This window comes from Primulina tabacum, chromosome 12 (genome assembly GCF_025594145.1).
Source record: "Primulina tabacum isolate GXHZ01 chromosome 12, ASM2559414v2, whole genome shotgun sequence".
In the NCBI taxonomy this organism is placed as follows: domain Eukaryota; kingdom Viridiplantae; phylum Streptophyta; class Magnoliopsida; order Lamiales; family Gesneriaceae; genus Primulina; species Primulina tabacum.
The window spans coordinates 2,846,890-2,862,129 of NC_134561.1; the positions used below are offsets into that span (position 1 = coordinate 2,846,890).

The 15,240-nt window shown below is 36.2% G+C and overlaps 1 protein-coding gene across 1 annotated transcript; it reads right to left on the minus strand.

The window, feature by feature from the left end:
- Positions 1-322: 322 nt before the first annotated feature.
- Positions 323-4,786, minus strand: LOC142521322 (kinesin-like protein KIN-7N). The gene is made up of 12 exons (XM_075624538.1): positions 4,654-4,786; positions 4,494-4,583; positions 2,504-2,622; positions 2,284-2,397; positions 2,114-2,195; positions 1,961-2,028; positions 1,148-1,290; positions 917-1,019; positions 747-827; positions 628-675; positions 449-586; positions 323-361 (listed from the first exon to the last, which is right to left on the minus strand). The coding sequence occupies exons 1-12, from the start codon at positions 4,784-4,786 to the stop codon at positions 323-325; spliced, it is 1,158 nt and encodes a 385-aa protein (XP_075480653.1).
- Between the last annotated feature and the right edge of the window lie 10,454 nt (positions 4,787-15,240).

Genomic DNA, 15,240 nt, shown 5'->3' on the forward strand with positions numbered 1-15,240 from the left:
AGATTCCTGGCTCCGACATTGTCTCAGTGGATCCTAGTAGACACCGAGTTTTTGTTGCACAAGCAGCTGGAAAGTATTTCCTTTTTCCAAAACCTTAGCTTGTGGTCTTACACTCCAAGGGCTGCTGATGCATGAACCGTCTAGCCTTGGGGAATGGGAAAATTTTAGTTATAAGCAGGAACTGGTTTGTCTTGTAAGTACGCCCAATATTGGATGCTAAAACTTGTATGTCAGAAATCAAAGACTATATTTGGATGGTGATCTTTCAAAGTGAAATTTTGAATGGATATGGTATTGTTTGGTGGAATATATCGAACAAGCGTCACACGTCGTCTTCTTCGCTGCTGCCAGAATATCTTTCCTGTGTTTGGAGGAAACCAGATTGACCACTTACTTGAAATACATATAACATAATATTTTCAATTCATGAAAGAATTCATTAGCTTACTCCGTAATCTCCAGCATCATATTCTTCTTCATCCTCTTCACCATGCTCCTCCTCCTCACTTTCTTCATCTTTTTCATCCTCCTTCTTTTTTGCTATTTCTTCTAGTCTCTGAACATTGGAAATCGCAACACACAGTATCTAAAACAACGGGGAAAAAAAAAGATACAAGGAGAATGCACCTCATATTTGTCAAGCGACTTTTGAGCCTTCTTGTCACGTGAGTCTATCTGAATAAATATAAATTTAATGTAACGTAAAATCAAAAGTTCATTAACAGAACGGGCATCTTTTTCCATACCTTATTCACTTTAACACAAATGGTGATCTTCTTCGCTCGGCTGGCAAACTCAAGAGTTCTTTTTGTCTCTTCTATGTGAGTCTACGTACGATAGTCATTTTCCACAAGTAAAATTGATATCGACTCGATGCAATAGCAAACATGAATAAAGAAAACCTGCAGTTAAATACCTGTTCTGGTGCAATGGTGCAAATTATTGTAGTATACTCCTTACCACGTACAGTATGTCGAAGAATATCAGTAAGCTTGCTGTCACCATAAGGAATTTGATAGCTGCATAAAGCATCAGACTGGTTAATATATGTTTATATGTGCGTGTGTGCGTGTGTGTGCATATATATATATATATATATGTATATATATATATAATTATTTTTACATTGACAGACAACTTCAACTACCTTTGGTTTTCATCATCGCTTAATTTGTTGATAATAGAACAGAATAACGTTAGGCTCTTGTCATTGTGTTCACCTTCTCTCAAACAAACTCCCCCAGCCTGAGTTTGAGCTGCTCTTTCTGATCCAGCTAAGTCAACCAAGTTCTACAATAAAGAAATTAGACAAGCAACAACAAAAGTGGAGAAGATAAGATAGAAATTTGATATGTATCTTAACATGAAAATAAAAATAATGAAACTTAAATTCAGTACACTGGAAATAATTCTCAGACAAGTTTGAAAAATAGATTGTGGTTTTTTTAAAAATATAGATAACACTAGTTTGTTGGTACTTTATGATAAAAATTTTATAGTGTGTGAAAGGTGTGCCTGATCACAATATTGGTTTGACCATTTACACTTGACAGTGTGGAAGTTAGTCGATTGATGGCCACAACAGATAAGAACTTCCAAGACCAACGGCTATAAAAAAGTTGGGGTCACGGCCTGGTATAAAAGGGAAAACAAGTGCCGGTACACAGAGAGATACAATTCATTTTTTTCTTCTTCACAAAGATTGACGTAAACAAGATAGTCCAAGAGTACTCTCAAGCTATAAGCTATAACAATCAAATTCATGAACAGTGTGAAATGAGTACAAACCAAGACAGAGAGTCGAAAATCATCACACGAACTTGAACCACTCCAGGAGCATCTATTCTTTCTATGAATTTTAATTTCCTGGTTCATGACACATGCACTAATGGGATAAATAGGAGGTATAAAGCATACACCTTACCAACTCATAGACACAATTCAAGAACATAAATCATACCATTCGAAAAATAGTGTGTGACATGCTACTGCGAGCATTCATGTTCATGTCACCAAAATGCCTACGAGCTGCCAAAATATAAGTCTCGGTCAATTGAATCTGACTGAGCTTGACAGGTTCAAAATTTTATTTTCATTTGCACTCTATTCTGACCTTCTCCAACTTGAATAAGACTAAACGCTTCATCGACGCTGTTCACAATCTCCACTCTAAGCCCTGCAACATGTACTCCCTTCTGGAGAGCAAAAAAATAAAAATAAACAAACAAACAAAAATCTTTATGCATGAAAAGGAACTTGTTAAGTTTAATTTCCATAAATTACCAGCAAGTTCTCTTTAATTTCAAGTTTTTTCTTCTCCGCAGCAAGAAGGTCAATAATCTCTTCGTTATAAATTTCCATGTAGGAAACACTTATCACAAACTTCCTATTAGATGACTAAAGCACAAAAGTGATAAGTTGCATTAGAAATGACAGTAACATTCTTTACTTATGCAATATTTATATATATATATATATATATATATATATATATGATTGTCACCTTCTTAATGTTAGCAAAAAGATCTTTTACGGCCCTATGGATAATTCCTGGATCATTTTCCGTTCCTGTCATGGTAAAAGTTTTCCCGCTATTTGTTTGTCCATATGCAAATGCTGTTGCTGAATTATTTTTATATTAGTAAGACGTTGATGTATAGCAAAAATCATGATAAACCACACTTGAAATATATGTACACCAACAAACAACACAACTAAATAAAAATAGCAACACATTTACAATTACCAACAAACTATGAAATTTACTATAACCAAATGGGTTAACTCGCATACAATGAACCAACCCCATATGAAGAGGCTATGTCTAGTAAATGTAAGATTCAATGGCAAAAGGCCATGAAGGAAGAGCTGGACTCACTTTTAAAGAATAAAACTTGGTAGAGAGAAGGAAAGGGGATAGGATTTTGTGTTGTAAATGGATATATAAACTAAAAATGATACTACAGCCACAGAGAAAGCTAAGTATAAAGCCAGGCTCGTGGCAAAGGGCTATTCTCAGGTTGAAGGGATAGACGTCAATGAAATATACTCTCATGTGGTTAAGCATTCCTCAATAAGGCTGATCTTAGCTCTAGCAACTCAATTGGATCTTGAATTGGATTTCTTCATGGTGATCTTGAGGAAACAATACTTATGGAACTCCCAAAGGGGTATCTTTATGTCAATGCAAAGAATAAAGTGTGTTTGCTTAAAAGATCACTATATGGACTAAAGCAAAGTCATGCAATGGTATAAGAAGTTTGATGAATTTACGGAGAAAATAAACTTCAAAAGAAGCTGTTTTGATAGTTGTGTGTACTATAAAGTTGAGGATAATCATCCAAAGACATGCAGCAAAGACAAAACCGGAATTGAGGAACTAAAGGGGAAACTCAGTTCTGAATTTGAGATGAAGGACCTAGGGGAGGCTAAAAAGATACTGGGAGTGGAAATTCAGAGAAACAGGGGCAAGAAGAGTCTGTTTCTTACCCAAGAGTCATATCTCATGAAAGTTTTGAAGAGATTTAATATGCATGAATCAAAGGTAACAGTCACTCCACTAGGACAAGATCTAAAGTTGTCATCAGAACAATCTCCTACAAGCGAAATTGACAAAGAGGAAATGTCTGATGTGCCTTATTCTAGTGGAGTGGGAAGCATCATGTACTGGATGGTGTGTAGCAGGCCTGACCTAGCACATGCCATAAGTGTGGTATCTAGGTTTATGACAAATCCAGGTAAAGCACATTGGGAAGCCCTTAAATGGATACTAAGATACTTGAAAGGCTCAGTTAGTCTCGGATCATCATTTCAAAACAAGAGGATGCAATGAAACCAGTAGTGGGATTTGTAGACTCTGACTATGCAGGAAACTTGGATACAAGGAAATCACTCACTGGTTTTATAATTCCCAATATTTGGAAAAGCTGTAAGTTGGAAGGCAACATTACAATCAGTGGTTGCCCTCTCAACCGGAATATATAGCTGTGCCTGTGACAGAGGGAATCAAGGAAGCTCTCTGGATTAATATCTGAACTCGGTATAAAACAGGAACAAGTTCTAGTTCATTAAACATCAAGTATTCCACGAAAGGTCCGAGCACATATATATCAAGCTACATGCCTCACTGTGAGGAATGTGTAATTGCTAAAGGGGAAGTGACGGAGGAGAATCGTGCAGATCATGGGGAATGGAGGTAGCTAGCATTCCCTACACAAAACAACATCTCTCTGCTCAGTAAAATCCAAGGAATTCAAGTTTGATCGAGATTCGCCTAACCACGTAATTCTCGTGTCATTTGTTTTCTGCGATTGCGAGTTAGGTGTTGAAGAATTTTGTTCTCGAGTCGAGACTGTAGATTGAGATCTTAACAAAATCGTTTAACTCGCATATATAACTAAAATGCTTCAAAATGAATTTAACATATCGTATTCCTTAAGCAATTTAGCACCTAATTCGGAAAAATAAAAAATACAATACTGAAACTTAATTACCATGGAATCCTTCCATGGCACCCAGGATCAATTTCTTAATCAGAAGCTGATAAACTGTACCATTACTGCAATCCTTGTCGAAGACATTAACTACACACAAAAAAGTAAGAATAAAACTAAGCAACCTTTGTACAGATCCAACTCAAAAACTTTAACTCACCAAAATCAAATGTATGAATTCCATGCAGCAGTACGCGATTATTTTCAACTTTCCAAATTTCGTCCGATTCCTCGCGTGGAGGTCTCAATCTAACGGCGACATTCATTTTCAGTTTCCAACGTTGAGTATCCATAGCTCTTGCTCTGAATGAGACTGGGAAGGAGATCAGCGAACACTATATATTATTCGTAAGCGCGGGAGTAAGTTGGACACACCCGGTTGAATAACAGCCCTTGGATCTGTAGAAATAATGTGGGGCTGATGATCAAGGGCTATGGTTGTACCTGGATTTCTACGCCAGTTGCAGCCTAGTATATCCCATAAGTGGCGTGGTTTATGTGACTTGGGCTTTCATCTCATGTGATGAGGTGCAGTGTAGGCTATGTTATATTCACAAATATTATATTTGAAGCTCAACTCAAACATAAATTTTTATTGAATTGAGAAATATTGGCTATATTTTTTTTATATTGTATATTTGAATTTTTTTTGTTTATTTTATATCGATATCATAAATTTTCTTCATATAATATTTATTTTGTAAAATATTGATTTTTAAATTTTTTTTTATTTTTTGTAATTTTTGCTCATAAATGAGGATGCTTGAACAAATATTTTTTTTTGTAAAATATTGATTTTTGAAACAATTTGTTGAAAGGTATTTTGACATGCTTGGACTTTATTATTATTATTATTATTATTATTATTATTATTATTATTGAAATAATTAATATTTATAATGTGATATTTATTTTGCGAAGTATTTACATTTCCTAAACAATTGCTTCTATTATGAAGAAATTAATAGTTTATAAAACTTATAATCCTAAATTTAAATATTTATTTAAATCCATGAGACATAACTGTCATATATTTAGGAAAAAAATTGTTACTATGTGTTTATCTAAGTCCTAGGCTTCTTGAACACTTGGGGTGAGGGGAACTATGTAACGTCCCGAAAATTCGAAGGTTAACGCGAACCACATGCATACAATTATTAAATTCATTTGTATTTTAATTAAATGTTTTGATTGTATGCATTAATTATGTTGTGCATATTTGCATATTTAAAATATATTTTTCTATATGATTGCATTAAAATGTATTTTTAAAGGTTATTCAAGTTGTGATCGAAGAACGGAGACCGATGACTGAAAATAGAAAATGTTTTTATTAAATAATTGTTTTTAATTATTTAAATTAAGGGTGATGTTTTTTTTTTATTTTTGAAAATAAGGGGTTTTGAGGTAATTTTATACGCCGGGATGTAATTTTTATCGGTGTTGGATTTTCAACAAAAATACGAACGTTTTGGCAAGCCGACTAATAAATTCACAAACTTATTTAAACAAAATTATTTTTAAAACTTTAATTAAGCATTAATGGGCCTAATTACCTACTTAATGGGCCTAAGCCTTATTAGTGAATAATTAAAATTATATAATATTCAAACCCACCTCATAACCCTTGATGACACACGACACTTTTCAGAATTTCCTCACCAAAAATCTCTCCACAATTCACAACACACACCCACCAAAGCTTGAGAGGAAATTCGAAGCTTCAAGGGAAAAATCAAGCCAAGGGTCTTCGTGTCGTCGTTCTTCAATCGTCAACGAATAATCGTGCGTGAAATACGCAAAGGCACGCCATATTCTTTCCTTCAAACATCCATCACACCATAATATTTATTTAATTATGTTTTGAATGAAAAACAAGTTGCACTTTGTTATATTTTCGTTTTTGCATCAAACATGAATTTTAAAGCATGATATGTGAACCAAAAACATGATTTTTATGATCTAAAGGGGGCTGCCATGATTAGGATATGTTTGAAGGATGTTTTTACAGGTTTTAAAGAGTCCTAAAGCACACCAAAAACGTTGCAAATAAAAAAGAACAAATCTGGAACCGAAGGGAAAGTTGGAAAGTAAGGGCCGAGAGTTTCTTTGAGGTTGTGTGTAGGTGGTGGTTCATGGACTCGGTTCTTTGCATGGGTTGGTGGGGCTCGTCAAGGTCTTGTCCAGGGGCAGTGGGAGGTCTCGGTCTAGGGTCAGGAAGGGTCCTAGCGTGGCTAGGACCCCTCGCGCGTAGCATAGGAGGAGTCCCATGGAGCAGGGACTCTTAGTGTGGGCTGGTGGAAGTGACAGCGGCCAAGGGGGCTTGCTGCTAGGGCTGGGTGGCTCAGGGTAGGTTCATCAGGGTCCTAGAGTCATGGGCAGGGGTCGGGCCAGGGGCTGGAGCGGCTGGGTTGGCTGCTGGCTCGAGAGAAGATGGAAGCCGTGAGGAGAAGCTTTAGCGCAGGTTCTGGTACTTGGCTTCAGGTTGCTCGTTGCTGGGTTCAGGGGCTGGGATAGGTCTGGTCTGGGTCTGGGCGTGGTCCAGGGATGGCTAGGGTCAGGTGGGGCTCGGTGGTTAAGGGCTGGAAGAGTACTAGAGTCATTAGGAGTTTATATGCAAGAGTCCATCCATGTGCGCAGGTTTGGTTGAGATTTCAGGAGGGTTTTGAGCGGGCCAGGGCTGGTTTTTCGGGCTGGTCTTGGTCAGTAGGGTTCCTAGGTGGGTTGGCTCGGGTTTGGCTCAGGTGGCTCGGGTGTGGCCCGAGTAAATTAGGAGATGACTCGGTGTGTTCGATAAGATGTCAAAAACGAGATTTTAAAGACTAAAATTGAATCCATGGGTCCATGGGGGTGGCTCATGACTTGGAAGGGTGGAATAAATAATAAAAATGCTATGTTTAAAATTTGAGATCAAAATATTGTGTTTTTACACATAGAAATTAGAAAAGTTCATGTAAACTTAAATAATTATTTGGGATATCTTAGAGTCAATGAAATTAAGAAAATGTCAAAAACGTGAAATCTTACGTCCAGGGGTAAAACAAACATTTTACACCTAGAAATGAGTAAACGTCACGCAGTGCCCTGAATTTTGTTTTACGTGCTAATATGATTATTTCAAATTTTTATGAATTTTTATGACATTGATTTTAAATGTTTATAATTTAAATGCATATTTTAAATGCTTATGATGTTGAAATATTTATTTAAAAGATTTAAGGATTTTTATATGTTAAAAGATTTCTTTTAAAATGTTCCAGTATTTATTTTAAACGATTATGGATTTTTATGATAAAATGATAACGTTAAAAGATATGTTGCATGCTTGTTTTTAAAAGAAAAATGATATTAAATGTATGATTTTTATAAAGTGGTGAAAATGTAAAACGTTGAATGAAGTGAAGTAATTGTGACTATTGAGGATATGATGATAAGAATGAGGATGTCGTGAGGGAAAAGGCCCCAGAGGGAGCCCATTTATGGGAAAAGGCCCCAGAGGGAGCCCGACGATCGTATTTCCATTCGATGAGGATAGGCCAAGGCCTAGTTGACCGGTGAGAGTGTTGCTGGTGTCCCCACCGCCCAGTACTGTGGTTTCATGTAGATGGATCCATTGATTTTTTGAGGATGAGGAAAGTCACAATTAACGATCTGAATTCAATAATAAGGAAAATGTTTATGATCATGATAAAAAGATACATGTTATGAATGAGAAAAAGGAAAAATATTGAAGTTTATGTTATACATGTTCATAATAATATGTTTGTTTACGAGGATATGAAAAGGTTTACGAAAATGTTTATGAAAATGTTACGAAAATGTTTACGTTTAAAGTTGAAGCATCATTATGAAAATGTTTTTGTTTAAAGTTTATGCATCATTAAAAAAGTTTACGAAAATGTTACTATTTTAAAGTTTATGCATCTTCATGAAAATGTTATTTTAAGTACAAGTATTTTTCCTTGTTGCATGTGATCTGTATATGTATTACTTGTTATCAAAATTATGGTGTGTTGAGTCTTTAGACTCACTAGGTGTGATTGATGCATGTGATATTGATTATGAATATGATAATGGGGGACTTGATGGGTGATTTTGCTGGACTGAAGGTGCACATAACCCGTGTACCGACGTTAATTTCCACACTAGTTTATGATTTATGATTTTAAGTTATGCTAAAGATATTTTACGACGATTTATTTATGAGTGGTTTTTGAGAGGTTATAGTATGAGCTATACTTTGCAAATGATATTTTTATGTTTAGTAAAATGTTGGACGATTTTATGCTTTAAACTATGTTCCTTTGATTTTTAAATGTTAGGTGGTTGTTTTACTTTAAAATGATGTCAAAAATATTTTATGGTTCGGCCGAATGCTATGTGAGATTTGAAGAAAAAAAAATTCTAACACATTTTAAGAAAACGAGTAGCATACGTTTTAAACTAATTCCTCAACCTCATCATCACTGGTTTCTGGTAAGACCATTTTTCGCTTCATCGATTTCTTGCCTGGAGATTTTGGCTTCAAAAAATCGGAGACTTTTGAAGCATCGAGCCACTTCTTGGGATGCAATGCTCATCTAAAACCAAACTGACCTGCAGAAGTCTCCACAGATAGCAGATCCAAGGCCCGAACCCTTCTAATTGGCCCTTGCCCTTGTCTAAATCATGCTGCAGAGCATGCCAAACAAAAAATCTGAATAATTTACACCAATTCTTGAGGCGATCAGCGCCCTGCACTGGAACTTTTCCAGAGTGCTTTGTCATAGGCGTCAGCCTTGACTGGGAGTGCCTTGGAGACAATATTTGCCAACAGTCGAACTCCAGCTTGAGAGTGTTCTTCTCGGCCAATATAATGAGTGTATTTCTGGATAGAGCGAATTAGGATTTCCACAAGTCTGTGTCCCCTCCTGTAGATCCGAAAGCCGAGCAATCCCACTGGATGGCAGTTCAGGATAGTTTTCGAAGAAATCCTGAGAAATGATGTAGTTGGAGTTATTGAAAGTACATATGATGGACCCATGCTCCATACGAGCCCAGGAAAAGAAATCCTTGATAGTAGATAAGCAAAGAGACATTCCACAAGTAAGGAACTTCCGAAGACCGTAGACTTCCCACATTTCCAATACAGAGGAGATACCCTCATTCTTCAAACTAAAGATGGCCTCAAAACCCATGGCCATGCTTGTTTTATGATCGACATCTCTATAAATTTGTGGAGAAGAAAACGTGAAGAGTGCAAAGAAATTTGAGAGCACAAAACTTGTAAAGGAATTCAAAAAGATTTGTGTGTGTTTGGATGAAGACGAATATGAATAAATATGATTCGGCAGGACACCCGCAACAGGACAAGTGTTAGTTCTTTTGCGATTTCAAAATTTTGAAATTTGAAAAAATAATACGAAAATACGGTTAATAGTACTCATGCTCGTAAATATCTCTGAAAAAAATTGAATGGATAAGAATTTATAACAATTTGTCCCTAGAATCTAATTTAATGTTATAATGAAGATATTATGTGTCAACGGTAGGATAAATATTGCAGCTTCCAACAGTCATTCAACCGGTTGGGTTTAAGTCATAAGTCATTCGGCAGTTTTGGTAGGTGACTTTTGTACCAACTGGATAATTGTACATATATCGCATAACATATTTATAATTCATTAATTACATAATAAAACAAATAACATTCCCCCTGAATATATGCTAAGATAAATAAACCAAACCAAGAATGTTTCTAAAATAAGAAAACCTAGCGTCCGGTAGCGGTTTGGTGAGAATATCTGCCGCCTGTTGATCGGTTGAGATATACTCCAGTCGAATCTCCATCTTAATGACATGATCCCTGATGAAATGATGCATGATTTCAATGTGCTCGGTCCTAGAATGCATCACGAAATTGTAAGTTATGGAAATATCACTTGTATTGTCATAGAAGATGGGAGCTTCACTCGACCGGATCTCATAATCTCGAAGTTTTTGTTGAATCCAGAGAATTTGTGCACAACAGTTTCTGGATGCAAGATATCCCGCTTCTGCAGTTGATGTGGCTATGGAGGTTTGCTTCTTGATGAACCAGGAGATCGGTCTATCACCAAGAAATTGACATGATCTATTGGTACTTTTTCTATCAATCTTGTAAACTGCATAGCCTGCATTTGAATAGCCAATAAGATTAAAACTTGAGTCTTTGGGATACCAAAGACCCACATTGATAGTGACCTTAAGATATTTAAGAATTCTTTTAGCAGCTGCATAATGTGATTGCTTATGTAACGTCCCGAAAATTTGAATGTCCACGTATATCACGTGTATGCAAGCTGTTACATTCCTTATGTATTATGATTAATTTTTTAATTGGATGGATTAATATGCTGTGCATGTTGACATGTTTAAAATATACTTTTCTACATGGTTGTAATAAAATGTATTTTTAACGGCTATTCGAGTTGTGATCGAGGAACGGAGACCGAGGGCTGAAAAATAGAAAAAAAATGTGTTTGATGCTTTTTCTTATTTTTGAAAATAAGGAGTTTTGACGTGATTTTATACGCCGGACGTAATTTTTATCGATGTTGAATTTTCAACAAAAATACGAACGTTTTGGCGATCCGGCTAATAAATTCACAAACTTTATTTAACAAAATATTTTAATTAAGCACTAATAGTCTAAATGGGCCTAATTAACATTGTTAATGGGCCTAAGCTAGCAATTAGTTTTTGGTTAGGATTTTATTTAATATTTAAAGTGCAAAAACACTACCCCAATGCCATTATCCTATGCCCCACACCCCATAAACACTCCAAATTTCTCTCCAAGCTTACATGGCGCACACACAAGGAATTGAAGGGAAAAACATCGAGTTTTGCATAGTTTTTCAAACCAAGGTTATCCTCGTCGTCGTTCTTCAATCGTCAACATTTAATCGTGCGTTAAAAATATAAAGGCACAACATATTCTTCCTTTACTAATCATCATATCATATTATGTGTTTATGTTTTAAATTGCATGAAAACAAGTGGCACCTTTGTAGATTTTCGTATATGCACCTTTTATGGTTTTTAAAACATGTATTTTGATCCAAAAACCATGAATTTCATGTACCTAAGGGGCTACCATGATTAGGTTGTGTTAGGGTCATGTTTTACACAAGTTTAAGTAGTCCTAGAACAACCCAAAAAGCTGCACAAGAAATAGAAACAAGCTAGAACCCCTTATCACTCTTTGGGGTGTCATGGCTCGGTTTAAGGGTTAGGTGTTGCATGGCCTAGCTTGGGTCACAGCCGGGTCTCAATTTTGGTCAGGAAGGAGTCCTAGCCACGCTTGGACTTGAGACCAGGGGCTGGGGAGGAGTCCTAGCCACCCGAGAAGCTTCAAGAGGTAGCGCAGATTTGCAGCTTGTGCAGGGAGAAATTGACTCGGCCAGGGGGATTTGGGCTGGTCTAGGCTAGGTCCTTAGGGTCCTAAGAGGGTGCGAAAGTGTCGGGCCAGGGGCTAGAGTGGCTGGGTGGGCTGTGGCTCGAAGCAAGAGTGGAAACCGTGAGGAAGGCACATGCGCACAGGTTGTTGTGTTCTTGGTTCAGAGGTTCGCTGCTTGGGTTTAGGGGTTTGGGCTGGTATGGACTAGGTCTGGGAGTGCTCCATGGATGGCTAGGGTCAGGTGGGCTCGGAGGTTAAGGGCTGGTAGAGTCATAAGGCAATTAGGAATCCTAAGGCAACTAAACCTCACGCACGCACAAAAGGGGGTCAAAGGCAGTGCGCTTTTCGAGGGCCTAAGGGGATGGTCAGGGGATTGGGCTTAGTCAGTAGGGTTCCTAAACGAGTTGGCTCGGGTTTGGCTCGAGGTGGCTTGACCATGGCTCGAGTATTATGGGAGTTGGCTCAGTGTGTTCGAATATGTGTCAAAAACGAAAATAATAAGACTACAATTGGAACCATGGGCCCACGGGTGTGGTTAATGGCTCACAAAGGTAGAATAAATAATAAAAATGTTATGTTTAAAATTTGTGATCAAAATAATGAGTTTTGGATTTATTCGGGATTTAATCGCATCACGAAACGTTAATTAAAGAATTAATTGAAAAGTCTAGATTTAAGCTTAATAAAATTATGAAAAAATAGGTTAAGCTTAAATAATTATTTGGGATAATCCCATGTCATTTAAAGTGAGAAAAAGATAAATTCGAGAATTTTTACGTCTAGGGGCAAAACGGTAATTTTACACCCGAAAATTAGTAAACGTCATGACAGTGTCCTGAATGTTGTTTTATATGCTAATATGATTATTTTAAATGTTTATGGATTTTTAGTATGTTAAAACATTTATTTTAAATGTTTATGGATGTTTATGATTTTTATTATGTTAAAATGTTATTTTAAATATTTATGATTTAAAATGTTAAAATGTTTATTTTAGATGTTCATTGGATTTTTATATGTTAAAATATTTATTTTAAATGTTAATGGGGTTTATATGTTAAATGGTTGATTTTAAAATGTTTACGGATTTTTATGATTAAACGATAACGTTAAAAGATATGTTGCATGCTTAGTTTAAAAGAAAAACGTTATATGTTAATTTTATAAAGTGATGAGAATACGAAACGTTGAAGGAAGTGAAGTAATTGTGACTAATACGATGATATGTTTGAGATATCGTGAGGGAGAAGGTCTCAGTGGGAGCCCGACGATCGTATTTCCATTGATATGAATACGACGATATGTTAAATACGTAAGGCCAACGCTCAGTTGATGGGTGAGAGTGTCGCTGATGTCCCCGCCGCCCAGTACTGTGGTCACATGTAAACTGATCCATCGCCCAATATGAATGCGTGATACGAATACAAAAATCACAATTAACGAATTCAACGAAACGAATACGAATATGAATATGAATATGTTGATACGAATATGGATACGGATACGAATATTAATATGGATATGGATATGGATATGAATATGAATATGTTTATGTTGATATGAAAATGTTTATGTCTAAAATTGATGCATCATTATGAATATGTTTTTATTTAAAGTTTATGCATCATGAAAATATTTACGAAAATGTTCATATTTAAAGTTTATCCATCTTCAGTTAAAACGATATTTTAAGTACAAGTATTGTCACTGTTGTATGTGATCTGTATATGTATTACTTGTTATCAAGATTATGGTGTGTTGACTTTTTAGACTCACTAAGTGTGATTGATGCATGTGATTATGATAATAATGTTAATGGAGGTCTTGATGGTTGATCTGACTGGACTGAAGATGTACATAACCCGAGGACCGACGCTAGTTTTCCGCACTAGTTATGATTTATGATTTTAAGTGATGTTAAAGATATTTTTTACGACGATTTATTTATGAGTGGTTTTTGAGAGGTTATAGTATGAGCTATACTTTTCAAATAATGTTTTTAGGTTTGCACTACAAGAAAATTGATCTATAGTGACGGGAAATATCGTCATTAAATGTCTAAAACTTGTCATAAATAACTTTATTGACGGGACGTTTTATTAAATGTTAGTTGGTTGTTTTATGATTTGAACTATTTTCCTTTGGATTTTTAAATGTAGTTGGTTGTTTTATTTTCAAAATGGTATCAAGATATTTTAAAGTATATATATGTATATTTCGAATTATGGTGATCAAGGAGAAAAAAAAATTCTAGTACAAGTTAAGAAAACGAGTAATAGACGTTTCAGCTTAAGAGCGGCTTGAAATCAAACACATAAATATACTGCAAACATTATATCTGGTCGACTAACAGTTAGATATAATAGTGATCCTATAAAACCGCGATACATAGTTACCTCGACCGGAATTCCCCCTTCTTTTTTATCTATTTTGATTGATGTGCTCACAAGGGTAGATGCAATTGAGCATTTCATTCCAAATTTATTGATGAGGTCTTTGGTATACTTGGAATTGATTGATAAAGATTTCTTTCCAGCTGTTTGACTTGCAATCCAAGGAAAAATGTAAGATCACCCATCATGATCATCTCAAACTTTTCAAAACTTGATAAAGTTTTGTATATTTAATATCTTTCTTTTGAATATATTTTTATTTTTGTTTATGAAATGCTGAAATGTTGTGATACAATAAAATATGATTCCAGATTCTTGATTGGTTACGAAATTATGAACTAACTGTTAGATATAAATATTCTGACTACTCCAATTTTATGATTTCTGGTTTCGTCCATTGAAGGAAGTAACCTATAGGGGACTAGTATTAGATATAAATATTCTGACTACTCCAATTTTATGATTTCTGGTTTCGTCCATTGAAGGAGTAATGTAATGCCCGAGAATTTAATCCTAGTAATCTGTAATTATTGATTTATAATTTGATAGAATTATGAGAGGATTAATCGGGACACGATTTGATTCAGCATGAAAAGATGTAAGTGCGAGGACAATGCCTTTCGCGCACATGCGCGACATGAGACGCGCACATGCGCGAAACGGGCAGAGGGTCTCAGCGCATATGCGCGTTGGGTGTGCGCGCATATGCGCGAGCTGTGCGAGGGTTTAAAGTCAACTCCAGAGAAGTGGGCGCACATGCGCGACGGGGAGCGCGCACATGCGCGAGATGTCCAGAGAACCCCGGGCACATGCGCGACGTGTATCCGCGCACATGCGCGAGGGTACCCGAGAGTTGGATAAAATAAACAAAGGCCTCGCGCATATGCGCCGAGTAAGGGCGCGCATATGCACGAGGTGCTGTGCAAAGGACGCG

Excerpts from the sequence above, each read along its gene's own strand:
- LOC142521322 (XM_075624538.1), bottom strand. The coding sequence starts at position 4,786 with ATGGATACTCAACGTTGGAAACTGAAAATGAATGTCGCCGTTAGATTG. Across the intron at positions 828-916 it reads GCACCATTGCACCAGAACAG|ACTCACATAGAAGAGACAAA; the intron begins GTATTTAACTGC and ends TATCGTACGTAG. Across the intron at positions 676-746 it reads TTTGTGTTAAAGTGAATAAG|ATAGACTCACGTGACAAGAA; the intron begins GTATGGAAAAAG and ends ATATTTATTCAG.